This window comes from Erinaceus europaeus, chromosome 5 (genome assembly GCF_950295315.1).
Source record: "Erinaceus europaeus chromosome 5, mEriEur2.1, whole genome shotgun sequence".
Lineage (NCBI taxonomy): Eukaryota > Metazoa > Chordata > Mammalia > Eulipotyphla > Erinaceidae > Erinaceus > Erinaceus europaeus.
Window position 1 is genome coordinate 13,285,543 of NC_080166.1, and position 19,720 is coordinate 13,305,262.

Below are 19,720 nucleotides of genomic sequence, written 5' to 3' on the forward strand. Positions count from 1 at the left end.
GCTTCCGCCGACCCGCGCTCCTTATTGGTTGGGGCAGGAGCATGCGTGCTTGGGCGCCAGGTGACCCGGGTGGCGGCGTGGTCCTGCAGCATCTCCGGCTGTCTTGTGGGTGAGGCTGTGGAGGTCGGGGTCCGCTTCTGTGCATCTCCGAGGGCTCGGGTCCGAGGGTTTACGGCCGGGGGAGTCCGTCGCCCCGAGACCAGACGGGCAGCATGGTCAGAATTCTGGGATTCGGGTCTTGGGCCTCCTGGGCGAGTCACTATTCAGTCCCCAAACTTTTTTTTTTTTTATCTCTTTTTTTTTTTTTTTCTGATGGCTTACAAAATGACAGGGGCATAATTCCACGCCGTTCACACCCCCAGAATTTTGTGTCCGCATTCCCTCCATTGGAAATTGCAGTAGTTCTCCTAAGATCACAGATCTGGGTTGACTATTTCTGTATCTATCGATCTACCTTTCTGATTATTTATCCGTATTGCGCATGTTTTCTGTGGCCCCGCTTTTCCATTTTAAGCCACCCCTACAACTGCTACAACTTCCCTGTAACCTTCCTTTTTATGTCTTCTCTCTCCTGGTCCTGATGGAGTTGGGTTCAGAGCCCTCTGGTCATCTCCCCTGACATTTCTCCCCCTCTGGGAGCATGGACCCAAATTCTTTTTTTTTTTTTTTTTTTTAATTTTTTTTTTTTATTTAAGAAAGGATTAATTAAAAAAACCATAGGGTAGGAGGGGTACAACTCCACACAATTCCCACCGCCCAATCTCCATATCCCACCCCCTCCCCCGATAGCCTTCCCATTCTCTATCCCTCTGGGAGCATGGACCCAGGGTCATTGAGGGTTGCAGAGAACCCAAATTCTTTATGGCGAGCCGAAGGTGGGAGTTCTGGCTTCTGTCATTGCTTCTCCGCTGGACATGGGTGTTGGCAGGTGGATCCACACCCCCAGCCTGTGTCTGTCTGTCCCAGTGTGGCAGGGCTCTGGGGAGGGGAGGGCGTCTGCCCAGGGAGGTCAGGTTGGCGTCATGGCAGCCTCTGAAATACGGTGGCTGGAAGGCAGTGAGATCTAAAGCAGTACAGAATGGTGAACACACAGGATGCTTATGCAAAGAGACTCTTCTGCCTGAGGCTCCAAAGACTCAGGCTTAGTCCCATCACCACCATAAACTAGAGTTGAGCAGTGTTCTGGTAAAAAAAAAAAAAAGAAAAAGTTTTCAGTATGATTTTTAACTGTCTTACATGCACTCTTGTTCACGGTATATATATTTTGCCTCCAGGGTTATTACTGGGGCTGGGTGCCTGTAACACGAATTCACTGCTCCTGGAGGCCATTTTTCCCCTTTTGTTACCCTGGTTGTTTTTTACCGTTGTTGTGGTTATTATCATTGTTGTTGATGTCGTCGTTGTTGGATAGGACAGAGAGAAATGGAGAGAGGAGGGAAGACAGAGATGGGGAGAGAAAGACAGACACCTGCAGACCTGCTTCACCGCCTGTGAAGCGACTCCCCTGCAGGTGGGGAGCCGGGGGCTCGAACCGGGATCCTTACGCCGGTCCTTGCGCTTTGCGCCACATGCGCTTAACCCACTGCGCCACCGCCCGACTCCTCACAGGTGTATTTTTATAAGAGAGAAAGAGACACTAGAGCACATGCAGTGTTCTGGGTGAAACCTAGATCTCAGGCCTGAAAATCCTACATTCTCTGTGCTCAGCTTATCTCACAGCCCCTTAGCTTTAGTTTAAATCTCTTCCTGCAACTTGACAGCCCCCGTAAGTGTGAGCCTCTGGAGACTCGGCTCTCTGCAATAAAACGTGCTAATACAACCCCTCAGTGTACTGGAGACGAGAAACACGCAAATGCACGTCTCTGATACCGGGTTAGAAGTCGTGTTGCGGGACGGTGCGTTTACTTCGTCTTACATCAAGGAGGAGTCAAGGAGGAGGCAGGCGTGCCATAGCTGGAGTGGAGCGTTCACTTTTATCTCCACTGGCCCGGCCCCGGGTTAGAGAGGAAAGAACGTAAAGGAAACTGGTCCCTGGAGGTGTTGCTGCTGATAAAGAAGAAAACCTCCTTTTCCCTCCTGTGCTTTTCAGCTCGCCCTTCAGCACCTGCCTCGAGGTAATGAGGTTTCTGTTACTCTATGCCACCCAGCAAGGACAGGCAAAGGCCATCGCGGAAGAAATCTGTGAGAAGGCAGCCGCCCACGGCTTCTCTGCAGACCTGCACTGCCTGAGCGAGCGGGAGAAGGTGAGCTCTGTCCTGGGCTTCCCACCCTGCCCTGCCTGCCCCTGTGCTGCCAGGCACTTGGTTTGGGGAGTCACACTTCTTACTCAACACAACAGGATACCAACCGCTGCCCGTATGGCCTTTTTTAACTTTCAGAGACGTATCAGCCATGTTCTAAGATTCCTGGCTGTTTGTATGTGTGTGGTCTTGTTTTGTTTGCTTTTGCATTGAAGTGTCCATCTGAGTTAAATGAAACACTCAGAAAACCAAAACAGTACCTGCTTAGCCACGCAGGAGGTGGCAGTGTTTCCTTGTTGGTCTGCGGGAGAGGCTGGGAGACCAGATGAGCTTTGTGCCTTGGCCGTGACGTGTGTCCTCAGTGCCACACAGACCTGGCGCTTGGTGCTTGGCCGGAGCACCCTGCCTTTCCTGTTAGGGTTCCTCCCGATGAAGGGCCTCTGATGTAACAGATGCAGCGTCAGCCTATGAGGACTTAGAGCAGACTGCTCTGTCTGGGTCAGGCTTGCGGCCCCTGCAGGGGGCTAACTTAGGCTCTGTGGAGTTGGCATTCCGTGCCCCTATTTCACCTGGTCTTGCCAATTCCAACAGGCCACACCACTTCCTACATCTGAGACCATAGCAGCCGACACAGACATTTACACAAGACGATGGCATGGCTGCTAAGCAATTAAACTCATCTCCATACCGGCCCCTTTGTAGACTGGAGTCAGGGTACGGCCCACTCTGGCCCTGACCCACATCTAGTTCAAAGGCAGGACTGTCGACAGTGGAGGTGAATGGCTGCTGTTTATGTGGAATCGGGGTGAGCTAGGGGCCTCAGGCACAGGACCGCTCCCTGGTTAAATCTTCTAATCCTGTATGTTGCTGGGTGTCCTCTGGCTAGTGGAGAAGCAGCAGCAACATGGGGAACCGGGAACCAGCGGTGAGGGTGAGGCGCAGAGGAAAGGACCAACCTCCTTCAGAGAGATGCTCGTTTACTGTCCACACACGGCGTGAGACATACTGGTCACCATCCTATAGAAACTGGAGGCCCCAGTGAGGGGAGTGCGGGACACTCACGCCGTGCTAATCACCCCCAGGTGCACCTCATTCATGCTCTCAGGTCACACCTGTGTCTCTTATCCAGCTCGGGCTCAAAGGCGAGTTACCAGCCTAAAGGACCCAAGTCACGGCCTCATAAAGGGAGGTCGCGTATCGGTCACGCAGGAGAAGCGGGAACCTTTAGGGGGTGTCGTGTGAGGAGGCAGCTCCCTTGCCCCTGAGCTGTCGCTGAGTCCCAGCACAAGAGATTGGCAGGATCATCTGATGACCTGTTCCTTTATTATTAGTTTTTAAAATCTTGATAGAAACAGAAATTGAGATGGGAGAGGGAGGAGGAGAGACACCTGCAGCTCTGCTTCACCGCTGGTGAAGCTTTCCCCCTGCAGGCGGGGACTGGAGGCTGGAACCAGGTTGTTACTGAGGTTGTGTCTTCATTCACCCACCAGGGAGCATCTTGACTGTCAGCACCCAAGGAAGAAACCTCCCTCCAAGTAAGGAAATGGACACTACAGTGTCCCATGATGGCCTGCAGTCTGTGCCTGTTCCTGCAGACAGACAGACAGACAGTCAGTATCCGAGTGGCCCTGCATCACCACTTAGCCATTCCCCCAGAGTTAGGTGACGGCTGGTTTTGTTTTGCTGCCAGGCCGGTCACGTCCCTTGTCCCTCATCAGTTAAATGTTTCTCCATTTAACCACCAACCCCCCCCCCTTTTTCTTTTTTTTTCTTCCTCTTTTCTTTATTAGGATAGAGAGAAACCAAGGGTGGGGGAGAGAAAGAGAAACACCTGCAGACCGCCTTATCACTCAGTAAGCGCACCCCTGCATGTGGGGAGCAGGGCCTTGAACTCGAGTCCTCTCGAGTAACCGTGCTGTCAATCCGGTGTGCCACAGCCCGTTCGGCCCCTGGTTGCCCTCCTGCTCCTTGTCTATGCAGAGAGCTCCGTGCTCCCTGATCAGGGTCCTTCCCCAGATGCAGTCACTTAAGCAGACCTCTGAGTCTTAAGAGCCTGTTCCTGCAGAGGGCCGAGCGGGGTTTGTGTAGCAAAACGCAGGCTCCCCTCCTGACCTGACCTACTGTGTCCACATGAAAACTGAAGTTCGTGCCTGGGACCCGAGCGGGATGACGACATCTCCGAGGAGCAGAGCTCGCAGACTCGTCACGACGAGGGCAGCAAACTGCTCCGCTGGGAACATTTCAACAGAAGTGAGATCCAGTGAGGGGACTTAGTTCCAAGACCCAGAGACACTGGGGACACTGGGGAGCTCCACTGGCCACCGGTGGCTTTACTCAGTGATCTGGAACCCTGAGAGCCAGACCCCCCCTAGTGTCTCAGCAGGAAGGTCTTAATGTCTCCCCCCCAAGATCTGGCATTTCTCTGCCCTGGAACAATTGACAGTATCTGGTAGCAGGTTCATGAGAAAAGAAAAGAAAAGAAAAAACCTCAAACCAAACAGCTGGGAGCCAGCTTAGTGGTTAGAGCGAACACCTTCCCGTGCACCTAAGGATGGAGTGCTGCTGCAGGACGGTCTCTCCTCTCTCCCAAGTGCATAGAGTTTGAAAAGCTGACCCTCTCGTAATGTGCAAGCCTGAGACCCTGTGTTCCCTCCCTGCTGCTGCAGAGAGAGAGAGAGAGAGAGCAGCCTTGGAGCCTGCTCCCACAGGGGCGGGGGGTCACTGACCAGGCCTCTTTGTCTCCTAGTACAACCTGAGGACAGAAACAGCCCCTCTGGTCATCGTGGTCTCCACCACGGGCACAGGAGAGCCGCCCGACACCGCCCGCAGGTTCGTGAAGCAGATCCAGGACCAGACCCTGCCAGGCGACTGGTTCGCACACCTGCGGTACGGACTCTTAGGTACGCGCCCTGCACCCTGTGCCTCCGGCCTCCAGCTTGCCTTGGGACCTCTGCGCGCAGGCCCAGGGGCACAGTCTCAGACAGGGCAGTGTCAGTAGTTGCACAGAAGCATAGGCCGCATTTCTAAACTCCCAAAGGAATTCATTCTGTTTCACCAAGTGTAGGCAGAGGCACTAAACGGTTTAAAACCATTTCTGGGCTTCTGGGAACCGGTGGGTCAGAGCCCTGCACAGGGGGCTCTGGGAGACGGTGGTATAGGGTACACTTCAGAGGTGTGGGGGGACGCTAGGGGAAGCACTCAGGGAACACAGTGTTCGGGCATCTCTACGGAATATACAGGCTGGGTCTGGGAGGTGGCCTAGTGGATAAAGCATCGGACTCTAAGCATGAGGTCCTGGTTTTGATCCCTGGCAGCACATGTACCAGAGTGATGCCTGGTTCTTTCTCTCTCTCCTCCTCCCATCTTTCTCATGAATAAATAAAGTCTATCATATATATATGTATATGTATATATATACACATGCAAGTTACTCAGCAGTTCTACAAAGGAGCACAGAACCCCTACAAATGTGCATCATTTTAAAAGATTTACTCATTCTATCTAATATGAGAGAGAGAGAGAGCAAACTTGAAGAGAACAGGAATGGCCCCCTAGCACAGGCGGGACCGAGGAGAAAACCCAGGTCTCCTGCATCAAGTCCCGGGCAGTGTCTCTGGCCGCTGTGGAAGCTCCAGGTGGTTCTGACACAGCACATCCCTCAGGTGCACTTGGCCGTTCACGGAGGCTGCGGCGTGTAGCCGGGAGGGCTGTGCTGTCACTGAGAGAGATTTGAGAGCACGTGGCCAACATATTCGAGAAGAGGGTATTTCAGAGTCCTGACATCTTCCTTCAACTTTCCCCACTTTGGGTTTTTTCCCTTTTGTTGCCCCCCTTTTTTTATTGTTATTGTTATTATGGATGTCGTTGTTGTTAGGACAGAGAAATGGAGAGAGGAGGGGAAGACAGAGAGGGAGAGAAAGACAGACACCTGCAGACCTGCTTCACCACTTGTGAAGTGACTCCACTGCAGGTGGGGAGCCGGGGGCTTGAACCAGGATCCTTATGCCGGTCCTTGTGCTTTGTACCACATGCACTTAACCTGCTGCGCTACCGCCCAACTCCCCCCACTTTGTTTTTTAAGGATATGTGTGTGTGTGTTCAGCCACCCCTGAGGAAAATTCACATATTTAAAGGAAAGGCTGCAGCTTGTCCACCTGGGCTGGTTGAGCTCAGGGCCGAGCATGCCTGGGCCCACCAGTTGCCTTCCCAGCTCTCCTTGGGAGAGTAAGTGGATGATTAGACAACTGAGGACTCCGTTTCAGATTCTAAGTTTTCAACACATTATAGAGACACGTCAGCCCTTCTCACCTGGAAATAGAGAAGCAAGCCTTCGCTCTTCCTTGCATAAGAAATAGCTGTTCCTGATGCAGATGAGGGGCCAGTGAGTCCCAGAAAGGGGCAGATACGGGCATTCCGGACTCTGCGGGCTCTGTGGCCTCCATGCCAGCCGCGCCTCTCGGCAGGTGACCCCGACGTGAGCCCCGGCGAAGTCTGTGTCTGCATGGCCGCCACTGCCTCTGTAAGGGAAGACCGTGTGTGGCCCTTGGCCCACAGCCCCAGTGGACACTAGAAAGTCTGCACACGCTAGCCTCTGCTTTTCTTTAAGCTTACCTAGCCTAGGTTTTGTTTCTGCTTTTTTTTTCTTTTTTTTTTTTTTCTGCACAGATTCATGGAAACCAAAGCTGTCAAGTAGACTTTTGCTGACTGTGGTCAGGCAAGTGTCTGGCTCCCACAGGTCTGCTTGCAGCATAGAGGAAATCACTTTGCACCCCAGCGAAAGTAGGCAGAGTGGAATTAGCAGACATCTCTCCTTCCACCCATAAGAGGATGGCTTGGTGCTGTTGCACGAGGGGTTGTCTGTCCTGGGTGTCCCGTGCACACTGGCACCTGGTCGTCTGTGTGTCCTCATGCCCTGTCTGGGCCCTTCAGGTCTGGGTGATTCCGAGTACACGTACTTCTGCAACGGGGGCAAGATCATCGACCGGCGCCTTCAGGAGCTCGGAGCGCGGCGGTTCTATGACACGGGGCACGCGGATGACTGCGTGGGGTAAGCGCCCCCCGCTTCCCATCACCGCTGGGTCGGGCCCTCGACCTCTCCTTGTGCAGGACGGGCAGGACCGAGCCGGGCAGGCTCGTAACGACACATCTGGACGCCTGCTTCAGCGCCGAAGCTTTTCGCCCCTTGAAGACACGTGTGAATTTTGTGAGCCTGCCCGGCTCTGGGGTCAGCCCAGAGCTGGGTTTACCTATTTCCTGAGCCTCTACTCTTAATTTTTATGAGAGGCAGAGATCAGGGCTCTACCCAGCTTGGACACAGGCAACATTAGAGATGGAACCCAGGACCTCGGGCATGCAGAGTTTGTCATGTCCTGCCACCCTTCTCGCCCCTGCTACTGGGAGAAATGAAAGAAGGTGGCCAGCATAGGCCCCATAACTTGAAGTGTGGACATTTACAAGAACTAGTAGTTTCTTTCTTTTTTAAAAAATATTTATTTATTCCCTTTTTTGTTGCCCTTGTTTTATTGTTATAGTTATTGCTGTCGTCATTGTTGGATAGGACAGAGAGAAATGGAGAGAGGAGGGGGAGAGAAAGATATAGACACCTGCTGACCTGCTTCACCGCCTGTGAAGCGACTCCCCTCCAGGTGGGGAGCCTGGGGCTCGAACCGGGATTCTTACACAGGTCCTTGTGCTTCACGCCACCTGTGCTTAACCTGCTGTGCTACCACCGCCCAAGTCCCAGGAACCAGTAGTTTCTATAGGAGTTCTGGTGGCAGGGTTGTACACATGGGAGCCCAGCCCAGACCTCCCAGAGCCCCTCTTTTTATTTTTTAATTCATATTTTTAATGAGTGCTTTATTATTGGTTTATGAAATTATAAGATAACCGGAGTCTAATTCCATAGCCTTCCAGCCACCAGAGTTCTGTGCCCCCTTCTCCTCCACTGAAAACTGCAGTTGTTCTCCTGAGATCAGGAATGTGGGCTGATTCTGTGAGTCTCTGTCTGTATCTCTGTCTCTGTGTACGTGTATGAATGTATTTTTCCCATTTTTTTCTATGTTCCTGCCTTCACTTCCTTTCCAAGTCACCCCACCCCTATTACTACTTCTGAGTGTCTTTTTTTTTTTTTTTCCTCTTCTCTCTCAGATAAGAGAAGCAGTGCTGGCTTCCTCTAGTGTTTAGTGTTTCCCTCACAGACTTCCTGGCTTCCGTCCACTGTAAGGCCCCTATTTTCAACCCCACCTGCTAGATTCCTGCTTTGCGGTTTCAGACTATTAACCAATTTACCTTGGTGCTGCGACTGTCACAGAGCGTCTGCCTGAGGACCCCGGCAGGAGGCAGCATTGCCTTGCCCTGCGTTCCCCATGGAGAACCGAGCCCTCTCAGCTTCTTATTCCCCTCTCCTGACAGTCTGGAACTTGTGGTGGAGCCCTGGATCGACGGGCTCTGGGCTGCCCTCAGGAAGCAGTTGGTGTCCAGCCCAGGAGCAGAGGAGATGAGTGACGGGCTCCATGTGGCTGCGCCCCCCACCTCCCTGGGGATGGACCCTGGGGGAGCTGAGTCCCCCCGCCTTGAATCCCGCCTGCAGCTGCTGCACTTAGACGAGCCAAGGGGAGAGGACCTCAGAATCTCGGCCAGGAATGCAGCGAACACAGGCCAGGCGGCTGCTCTGATCACAGACTCGGGGCCCTCGCTTACCTGCTCTGTGCCCCCACTCTCTCAGGCTGCCCTGAACATCCCCACCCTGTCCCCAGAATACCTACAGGTGCACCTGCAGGAGTCCCCCAGCCAGGTGAGGCCTCCGCTTATGCTTCGTGCTCTGTGTGTCAGTTACCACGGGGGCCCCTTCCTACTCTCTCTGCCTACTTGTCACCTCGGGTTTGTTGGTGCAGTGTGTGAACTCTGCTGGGATGCCTGCCCCGGGAGTCCCCCTGCCTTTACTTAGAGAGAGGATGAGACAGAGACGGAGAGGAGAGATACCACGGCACTGTCCACTGTGTAGAGATCGACCTGGCGCTGCTCTTGATGCTGCCAGCAAGATGAGCCCCTTCCTCTTCCGTCCCCCAAGTTAGTGAACTGGAAGTCATCTGTCAGTTTTTGTTTCCATTCTTTAATTTGTCATTAGTAGCAGGTGATGCCATTTTAAGATTACAGTGAATAGTTGGTGTACAGGGTCTAGCTCCACACCATAGCCATACCCAGAGTTCTGTGTCCTCACCCTCCTGCCTCCCACAGAGCCACCAGAGGCCGAGAACAGTCTGCAGTCTGCTTGTGTGTGTGTGTGTCTGTGTGTGTGTGTGTCTGTATGTGTGTGTGTCTGTGTGTGTATCTCTCTGTGTGTGTCTGTATGTGTCTGTGTGTCTGTATGTGTGTGTGTCTGTGTGTATGTGTGTCTCTGTGTGTCTGCGTGTGTGTCTGTGAGTGTGTCTGTGTGTGTGTGTCTCTGTGTGAGTGTGTCTGTGTGTGGGTGTCTGTGTGTGTGTGTCTGTGTGTGTCTGCAGGTTCAGGAGTATGAACTCTCTAGATTCCATAGTGTTTCATTAGTAAAAGGAAATAAGTGGTCCGGAGGTGACGCAGTGGATAAAGTGTTGGACTCTCAACCGTGAGGTCCCAAGTTCAGTCCCCGGCAGCACATGTACCAGAGTGATGTCTGGTTCTTTCTTTCTCTCCTCCTGAATAAATAAATAAATTCTTATAAAGGAAGAAAAAGGAAATAAGCTCAGGTCCTGGACCATGATGGCAGAGGTGGACATGGCGGGGGGGGGGGGGATGTTGGGTTGTACTGTGGAAAACTGAGAAACGTCATACATGTGTAAACTATTGTTATTTTGCTGTGACTGTAAACCACTAATCCCCCTGATAAAGTAGAGAAGGAGAAGGAGAAGAAGAAGCCTGGCCGCTCTGTACAGTCTGTTCAGTCGCACGTAGTCACGCACTGGAGCGGCGGCCAGCACAGCAAAGTCACTTTGAAAATTTACTCGGTGGCCTTTGTTTCTCCAGGAGGGAAGCCACATGCCTGTGACTTCAGCGGGTCCCGTGTTTCAAGTTCCCATCTCCAAAGCCATCCAGATGACCAGGGACGATGCTGTGAAGACCACCCTCCTGCTGGAACTGGACATCTCGGTGAGCTCTGAGCCTTGTCCTCTGGACGGCCCTGGGCCCTCGGGTGGGCGTTCAGCCAGCAGCACCCTCAGGAGAGGCTGGGGGTCTGGCCCCTGCTCCTGAGCCCTCCTGTGCCTGTCTCCTCGCCTTATCCTGGTTTTCTTTTCAGTTTTCTGACTGGAGGTGACTTAGCTTGAAGGGCAACCACAAACAAATGAAGGAATCCAAACAGCAGTTCTCTTTCTTTTAATTTTATGAGTGATTTAATATTGACTTATGAAATTATAATGGGTATAATCCCACACCATTCCCACCACCAGAGCTCTGTGTCCCCACTCCCTCCATTGGAAACTGCAGTGGTTCTCCCAAGGTCACTAGTATTTCTATCACTATCATGTCTATATCTCTTTTTCCCCATTTTTTTCTACTGTCCTGCCTTCACTTCCTTTCTAAGTCACACCTCTGTCTATTACTACTTCCAAATGTCCTTCCTTTTTTCTTCCTCTCTTAAATAAGACAAACAGCCAGGCTTCCTCTGGTGTTTTCCAGATTCTCTCCCCTTTCAGTGACGGTATAGAAACAAGACTCCTGGTGATTAACGCCTCAGGTCCTGATGGGATGGGGATTCAGAGCCCTCTGGTCATCTTCCCCTAACGTTTCTGCACATATGAACCAGCATTCTTTATGGGGAGCAGAGGGTGGGAGTTCTGGCTTCTGTAATCACTTCTCCACTGGACATGGGTGTTGGCAGGTCAATCTTGATCCCCCACCAGGGGACAGAGCTACTGGGTGTCTGCTTAGCAATAAAAGGGGACATAGTCACCCAAACAGGGAAAGATAGAGACAGTCTGGGGCCATCATCCATGTCCAGTGGAGAAGCAGTTACAGAAGCCAGAACTCCCACCTTCTGCTCCCCAAAAAGAATTTTGGTCCATGCTCCCAGAGGGGGAGAAATGTCTGGGGAGGATGACCAGAGGGTTCTGAACTCCAGTTTTGTCAGGACCCAGAGAGAGAAAAGGAAAAAAGGAAGGACATTGAGAAGTTCTGGCCCAGCCAACAAAGGGAAGCTTCCCTGTGGTGCTGTCTTTTCTTGTCTCCATCTTTCTTTTGTCTGAGAAAAAAGAGTCAGTTCAGAATGGTGACCACAAAATAGTCATTCGGGAGGTAGCGCAGTGGGTTAAGCGCACATGGAGCCAAGCGCAAGGACCAGCGTAAGGATCCCGGTTCGAGCCCCCGGCTCCCCACCTACAGGGGAGTCGCTTCACAGATGGTGAAGCAGGTCTGCAGGTGTCTGTCTTTCTCTCCCCCTCTCAGTCTTCCCCTCCTCTCTCCGTTTCTCTCTGTCCTCTCCAATAATGACAACAACAATAACTACAACAACAATAACTATGATGATAAAACAGCAAGGGCAACAAAAGGGAATAAATAAATAAATTTAAAAAATAGTCATTCGGCTCACTGGGTTTCCTTGTCTGTCGTTTGCAGCTCTGTGAACTTTTGTTTCTGAATTGTGCACTCTGTTCCCTGCAACCAAACCTCCAGCTCACATGGCTTTGCCTCGTTTCTCTCTTGCTCTTGGTTCTTTCCCAGGAAACAGATTTCTCGTACGAGCCTGGTGACACCTTCGACGTGCTCTGCCCCAACAGCTCCTCAGAAGTCCAGCACCTGCTCCGGCGCCTGCAGCTGGCAGACCAGGGAGGGCACCGTGTCTTCCTGGCGCTCATGGCCGACACAAAGAAGAAAGGTGAGACCCCAGGGCTCTCCTCTGGGGTGTCCTAAGGCCAGTGCGCTGCCAGGGACTGGTGGCCGTGGCTCCCCAGCCTGGGTGGTGGCTGCTGGTATCCCGGGCTGGCCTTGTGGTGACTGGCAGAACAGTCCCCCTGGGCCTGTGGGTCTCTGAGCCTTTCTCCAGTCAAGTCACAGGGTGAGAGGAGGCTGGGCTCTCTGTACCCTGCGCACCTCGGACATTAGACATCGTGTGGCCAGAGTCTTGCAGAAGCAGGCTCTTTCATTGGGCTGATTTTCTCTTTATTTATTTATTTATTTATTTATTTATTTATTTCTTCTCCCTTTCTTTCTTTTTACCTTCCTTCTTTTTCTCTTTTTGCAGCCTGCATTTATCTGTCGATTGGCTGACTGACTGATTTTATTTATACTTGAAATTTGTTTTTCTTGGGGTCAGGTGGTAGCGCTGTGTTCTCCGGGCCGTGTCTAACATGCTCTCTTCCCCACGTCCCGGGCTCCTTTGCTTCTTCCTGCCCGTGGTAAAGGGGCAGCCCTGCCCCCCCACATCCCCGAGGGGCGCTCTCTGCGGTTCCTGCTCACCTGGTGCCTGGAAATACGGGCTATTCCGAAAAAGGTATTTCTGTCTCCCCCCTTCTCTCTCCTTCTCTCTCTCTCTCTTTCTCCCTCTCCCTCTCTCCCTCCCTCTCCCTCTCCTACATGGCTGTTTACCCTGCTTACAAGGCATATTTACTCTGTGGTTCTGGTGGTTCCCTGCCAGTCCCTGTTCGGGCGCCATTATGCAGGACTAGCTTCGCGGGTGGGAGAGAGAGATGACCAGAGACTCATGACTGAGTGGTACGCAGTTCAGTCTTTATTCATGTGGAACGCAGCGCAATCTAAGCTAAGCTATCTCTAATCACAATCCTGTATGTGTATATATATACTCGCCAAGTAGGGTGGAAACAGGATGTGATGTAGAGAGGGTGGAGCAAAAAGAGGTTGGTGGAAATCAGGATGTGGCAAGGAGAGGGGGCGGAGCAAAAAGAGAGTATGAACCAGCAGGATTAAACCAGTGCCCTGCAGGCAGGGCGGTGCTTAGTTAACAGTGGTTATCTAAACAGAGTATAGTGTTAAGCAGGGGGGATTAAACCAGTGAAACAGAAGGGGTCTTAGAAGCAGACCAACAGTTAGTTCCCTGCTGAAATCTTGGAAAGCAGGATCTGATGATGTGTCCTCAGAATCATGTCCCAAAATCTCTCTGGGTCCTGGTGGAATTGGGGTTCAGAGCCCTCTGCTCGTCTCCCCCTCACGTTCCTCCCCCTCTGGGAGTCTGGAGCAGAGTCCTTCTGGGGCACAGAAGTTGGGGAGTTCTGGCTTCTGTGACGGATGCTCCGCAGGACATGGACGACGGCCCCAGCTCCTGTCCGTCTGTCCGCAGTCGGGTGGCTGAGTGGAGGCCTGGTAGCTGTCCCGGTGCCCCAGTGACCCGTCTGTCCCCTGGCGCAGGTGCTGCTGCGGGCCCTGGCGGAGCACGCGAGCCTCGGCCCCGAGAGGCGGCGGCTGCAGGAGCTGAGCAGCAGGCAGGGCTCGGCCGACTACAACCGCTTCCTCAGGGACGCGGGGGCCGGCCTGCTCGACGTCCTGCTGGCCTTCCCCTCCTGCCACCCTCCTCTCGGCCTCCTGCTCGGTGAGTGTCTCCCCTGCCCTGCCTCCCAGGGCGGCCTTTCCGGGCCGGGGTTGCCCAGAGCCTCTCAGGTACTGGGAGCTCTGTGGAAGCACCGCCTGATGACAGAGAAATTGAGAGGGGAGAAGAGACAGAGAGAGACACTGAAATCAAAGTAAGTACTTTACTGACAAAATTTGGACAGTCTCTACAGTGTTGATTAGAAACCAAAACACAACTTATTTTGAATATTCTAGATAAGAGAGAGGGGAACCCAATTCTGAACTTGAACCATTTCACCCCTTACCTATGTTTTATTTGCAGTGGGAGTGAATGAACGATTGCCTATTCCTTTTTTTCTTTCTCCTTAGAACATCTTCCCAGGCTCCAGCCCAGAGCATACTCCTGCGCAAGGTACTGGCATTCTGACACCAGGGTTCCCTGGGGCCCCATGCAGGTGGGGGTTCAGTCCTGACCGCCCACCCGGGCAATGGAGGAAGGTCACGGGCCGTGTGGAGTGAGCGAGGGCGGCCTTCGGGCCTCTTCCCGCTGGGCTTTCTCTGGTGACTGCTCAGTGGACCCCACAGCCCGGACACCAGCACCCCCGGGGGCGGCCCGGCCCCAGCTCCTCTGTCTCTGCCCTTGCTGGGGCCTGTGAAGCCAGGCGGGGGAGGAACGTTTCTGTAAACCTCACCTCATCTTGAAGCCAGTCTGGTCCTGGGCAGCTTTCCTGAGGGTCAGCAGAGCTCGGGGAGGGCCGGGGTGATGGGACCTTGTGACCAGCAGCAGGGCCCGTGGAGGCATGGTTGGAAGGTGGTCAGAGGTCACAGGGAGTGACCACTCACAGCTACTGGTAGAGGGGCTTTGCTGGCCGCGCCTGTGCGCATCTGATCGCGCCTCGAAACCCACCATGTGTCGTTCCAGCTCAAGCCTGTGTCATCCGGGGAAGCTCCACTTCCTCTTTAACATCGTGGAGTTTGGGGGTGACGCCCCGGCGGTGGCACAGAGGAGGGGTGTGTGCACGGGCTGGCTGGCCGCCTTGGCTGAGCCCCTTCTGCAGCCAGACGCCCCTGCATCCCGGACGGACAGCAGGAAAGCCCCGGCCCCACAGGTAGGAGGAGCCTTGTGGACAGGCTACCTTCACAGCCCTGCTCTGTGCTGTTTCGGAAAGAATCACACTTCTTCAAAACAAAAGCACACCTTTTGTCTGGTCACAAAGGACGCACATTGAGACTCATTTCTCTGTAGTGACAGGCCTGTCTTGGCTCCCCCAGGGTTCCCTGTGTGTCTCCCTAGCCATGCTTCCTCCAGCTTCCTCCAGCGCAATTTGCACATTCTGGCTTCTTTTTATTTTTATTCATTCATTTATTTATTTATTATTGGATAGAGACAGAGAAATTGAGAGAAGGGGGAGATAGAGAGGAAGACAGACAGACACCTGCAGACCTGCTTCACCGCCTGTGAAGCGACTCCCCTGTAGGTGGGGAACCGGGGGCTTGAACCGGGATCCTTTCACCCGTCCTTGCACTTCACGCCACATGCGCTTAACCTGCTGCGCCACCACCCGACTCCCACGTTCTGGCTTCTCGAGCCAAGGTCCTTCTGGGTCGTGTGCTCCTCTCCGCGGCCTGACCCCTGCTTTCCATCCCAGATCTCCATCTCCCCGAGGGTGACGCAGCCCTTCCAGCTGCCAAGCGACCCGTCCGTGCCCCTCGTCATGGTGGGGCCGGGCACCGGCCTGGCGCCCTTCATTGGCTTCCTGCAGCACAGGTGGGTGCTTCCTGCACGAGGGAGGGGGCCTGGCCCTGGTGCGGCACCTGGGGTCATTCTAGCCGGGGGCTCCCGTGTCGTGTCTCCTCGGTGGTTTTCTGGAAATTGCACTTCGGTTGCAAACATTTTAAGTTTGTTTTATTATTATTATTATTATTATTATTATTATTATTATTATTATTATTATTATTATTATTAGTGGTTTAATACTGATTTACAGAATCATAATATGACGAGGGTATGATTCCACACCGTCCCAGTTCGGTGTCCCCATTCTCCTCATTGGAAATTGCAATGGTTCTTCCAAGTTCATAGATGTGTGCTGATTCTATAGTTAGCTCTCTGTATCTGTGTGTTTGTCTGTCTATCCGTTTTCTCATTTTTTAATAGGCCTGCCTTCACTGCTTTCAAAAAACTTTTTTTTATTATCTTTATCTGCTTACTGTGCATGCCAAGCTCCTCCACTTTCCCGTCTGTGCAGAGAGAAGCTCCAGGAACAGCACCCAGACCGCCACTTGGGCGCCACATGGCTGTTTTTCGGCTGCAGACACAAGGACCGAGACTACCTGTTCAGGTGTGGGGTGGCCCTCAGTGCAGCCCTCCCACCCTGCACCCCAGACCCTCCACCCCTGCGCCCCAGACCCTCCACCCCTGCGCCCCGAGCCCTCCCGTGACCCGTCCCCTCCACCCCTGTGCCCCGAGCCCTCCACCCCTGCGCCCCGAACCCTCCACCCCTGCGCCCCGAGCCCTCCACCCCTGCGCCCCGAGCCCTCCCATGACCTGTCCCCTCCACCCTTGCGCCCCAAGCCCTCCAGTGACCTGTCCCCTCCAACCCTGTGCCCCAAGCCCTCTAGTGACTCGTCCCCTCCACCTGCGCCCCGAGCCCTCCCGTGACCCGTTCCTGCCTGTTGCGTTTCAGGGAGGAGCTCCGGCGCTTCCAGAAGCTCGGGGTCCTCACCCACCTGAAGGTTTCCTTCTCAAGAGACGCCCCCGAGGCCCAGGAGGGGGACACGCCGCCGGCCAAGTATGTGCAGGACAACCTCCGGCGTCACGGCCCACAAGTGGCCCGCGTCCTCCTGCAGGAGAGCGGGCATCTCTACCTGTGCGGGTGAGTGGGTGCCCTGCGGGATGGGGGGGGGGCACCGGAGGAACAGGGCCTGGCAGAGCAGTGACCGGACACAAGGGGACCGGACAGCCAACTCTAGGCCGCAGGAGCAGGACAAGGACCATGGCCACTGGACTTAGGCTCGGCAGCCAGGAAGCTGCTCCATCAGAGAGAAACCGAGAGAGGCAGAGGGGTGCGAGTGAATCCTTGCCTGAGGGGCCGCTGTGTCCCCTTGCATGTGCCTGCCTCTAAGAGCTGCTTTCTGGGGGGCTGGCTGTGGCCTCAGGCCCAGGGTCTCCCCACCTGTAGGACTTCGGAAGTTTCCAGAGCAGTGAAGCAGGAAGTGCTCCCTGTCCTGTCCAATAAAATAGAAAGCAAAGTGAGAGAAAGACAGTAAGGGGGAAAGGCTACCGGAGTGGTAGATCCATAGCCTGCTGTAGCCTCAGTGATCACTCTGGTGGCAATTATAGAAAAAAGTCATTATTGATCTGAGCCAAGATGGCGACCATTTAACTTGGTCTCAGGATGTGAATGGGGAAAAAACACCATGAACAGGACTGTAAGAAGTTAGTGAGCATGTAACCCTAAACCCTGGTAACTATAGTAACCATAGTGCGCCTGCATAGTGTGATAAGACAGAAACAGAAACGGGAGTCGGGCTGTAGCGCAGCGGGTTAAGCGCACATGGCACAAAGCTCAAGGACCTGCATAAGGATCCCGGTTCGAACCCCTGGCTCCCCTCCTGCACGGGAGTCACTTCAAGGGTGGTGAAGCAGGTCTGCAGGTGTTTATCTTTCTCTCCCTCTCTCTGTCTTCCCCTCCTCTTGCCATTTCTCTCTGTCCTTTCCAACAACAATAATAATAACTACAACAATAAAAACCAACAAGGGCAACAAAAGGGAATAAATAAGTATTAAAAAATTGTTTATAAAAACAAAAAAGACAAACATATGCATAGCTAAGATGTCAACCCGAACCTTGCCAAAGGAGATGTAACTTTGAAACCAGAAGCAAGCTAGTATAAATAGAGGCTCAAATCAGCTGGATGAAGGAAGCACTTCCATGGTTACTGACAGGATGCTGTGGCCTGGCCAGAAACTTAAAGCACAGCTCAGTGGAGCCTAAGTACAGCTTCCCCAGCTCCAGGGCCCCTTGCTAATCTAGTTGTTGCAGCAGACAAAAGAACCTCCTCCCTGCAACACAGTGGGTGGTGATTACCTTGTGAGCCTTGCCTTCCAACAGCTATTAAGGAAGGAGAGGTATCAGCTGACTGTGATTGTGTGACCTTTCTCTGGCATCTAAAAATAAGTCAAACATTATTGCTTTACCCCGACAGGCTCTCTGAGTGAGTCCTTGCTCTAAGTCCTTTCTTAAAGGACCAAGCACATGCTGGCTGGGAACCTTCTTCCTTTGTGGCAGGCACAAGCTTGACTGAGCTTTAAGGGAACTCAGAAAAGTCCTGCTGGCCAGCAAGAGGTCGCTTTTGTTTGTTTGTCTTAACGGAGAACCAAGAAATGAATACAGGATGTTGGCAGTGTGGCTGAGGGGCCTCCCCTGGCCCATTTTTCCCCCCTTTTGTATTTGGAATGAGAAGGAGTTGACTTCTTTAGGAGTCACTGGTTCTCTCTCACAGAAATAAGTTTTTTTTTTTTTTTTTTTGGACAAAAACAGGAAGTGGCTCAGTGGGAGAGTTCAGTCCTGAGTTCAGTCCCCAGCTCCAAATATGTTTGAGTCATCCTTTGGTGTTTTCTTTCTCTCCCTCTGTCTCTTTCTCTCTCTCCTCCATTGCACTATCTCCCCTGCCCATCTCTCATAAATAAGTCTTTAGACCCAACTTGTTGTAGGCCTGGAAGTGGTGGGTGGGTAACAGGCTATCACAGCCCTGGGAACAGAGGGATAGAGGTGAGGTGTCAAGGAGTCATTTAGAGTTGGATTCATGAAGAAGGATTAATCATTAACGCCCTCCCTCCCTCCCTCCCTTTTCCAGAGATGCCAAGAACATGGCCAAGGATGTGAATGACGCCCTGGTGGAAATAATAAGCCGGGAGGCCGGAATCGAACACCTAGAAGCCATGAAGACACTGGCGGCGCTGAGGGAAGAGAAGCGGTACCTTCAGGACGTCTGGTCGTGAGGCCAAAAGGCCGCATGAGGGGACAGCAGGGCCGCAGGGTCCCGGCAGGCAGCTGGGTTTGCTGGAGGAGGCAGAAGAGGCCGTCCCTTACCAGCCCTGCCTGCCACCCAGTGGGCTTCTTCTCCAGTGCTCAGCCCCTGCCACCCTGTGCGCCCTGGGCATCCAGAGGACCTCACAGACCTGTCCTGGGACCTGAGTCTCCTCAGCCCGCTCTGCCCCCACCTGGTGGCCTCCTGCCGCAGGAAGCAGGAAGCGACCCAGAGCCCAGCAGAACCAACCGCTGAACCTCTTCCCTTGTCACCAGGGGTCCCTCTTTCCTCTCAGCAATGTGAAAAGAATATGTCACTTTTCTAGGAACAATGTCATAAAGACTATCCGTATTTCATATTTAAATCGATGCACCGAATATCTGATTGTTTTGTGGAACCTTCTCAGTGATAATTTATTGCAGAAACTATATTTACGATAGAGAGTATTTTATGGCAGTGCTTACAGGGATACATATATTTGACGACCCTAGAAATGTATATCTTGAAAGCCCGTCCTAGCACAGCCATTATAATAGGCAACGTCCCCCCTCTCCCTCAGACTAAGGGAAACTCATGTTCAGTTCACAGATGCCAGTGGGTAAAGTGACAATGTTTTTCTCTCTCTCACAAGCTGCTTTCATTTCTGTTCCTTTTTGGCACTTTTTATTATTATTAATAATATTATTATTTTACCAGAGCACTGCCCAGCTCTGGGTTATAGTGGTGCAGGGGATTGAACTTGGGACTTCAGAGCCTCATGCTTGAGAGTCTCTTTGCATAACCATTATGCTATCTACCCCCTGGCATTTTTTTTTTTCCTTTAAAGTTTTCCTGAAGTAATTGATTCACCTTTTTTGGATTTCCAGTTCCTCCCATAGCTGTGGCTTCAGCTCTCCAGGCTGACTTTGTAGGGATGGAGTACTGTGCACAGCACTGCAGCCCCCCCCCCCCCC

The 19,720-nt window shown here is 52.9% G+C and overlaps 1 protein-coding gene across 5 annotated transcripts; it reads left to right on the plus strand.

Annotated features, from left to right (window-relative positions):
• The first annotated feature begins 8 nt into the window (after positions 1–8).
• MTRR (5-methyltetrahydrofolate-homocysteine methyltransferase reductase) lies at positions 9–19,135 on the plus strand. Of its 5 annotated transcripts, none has more exons than XM_060191146.1 (15): positions 9–109; positions 2,090–2,243; positions 4,987–5,140; positions 7,170–7,287; positions 8,652–9,033; positions 10,242–10,364; positions 11,934–12,087; positions 12,614–12,702; positions 13,575–13,755; positions 14,103–14,145; positions 14,656–14,842; positions 15,383–15,501; positions 15,983–16,075; positions 16,421–16,609; positions 18,594–19,135. In XM_060191146.1, exons 1-15 carry the CDS (start codon positions 42–44, stop codon positions 18,736–18,738), a joined length of 2,199 nt encoding a protein of 732 aa, XP_060047129.1. In that variant the 5' UTR covers positions 9–41; the 3' UTR covers positions 18,739–19,135. The 5 variants fall into 5 exon arrangements, with proteins under 5 accessions (XP_060047129.1, XP_060047131.1, XP_016042531.2 ...); XM_060191148.1 differs by having other exon boundaries at positions 55–123; XM_016187045.2 differs by having other exon boundaries at positions 65–105.
• Positions 19,136–19,720: the final 585 nt, after the last annotated feature.

Excerpts from the sequence above, each read along its gene's own strand:
- MTRR (XM_060191146.1), top strand. The coding sequence starts at position 42 with ATGCGTGCTTGGGCGCCAGGTGACCCGGGTGGCGGCGTGGTCCTGCAG. Across the intron at positions 2,244-4,986 it reads GCCTGAGCGAGCGGGAGAAG|TACAACCTGAGGACAGAAAC; the intron begins GTGAGCTCTGTC and ends TTTGTCTCCTAG. Across the intron at positions 15,502-15,982 it reads ATTGGCTTCCTGCAGCACAG|AGAGAAGCTCCAGGAACAGC; the intron begins GTGGGTGCTTCC and ends CCGTCTGTGCAG.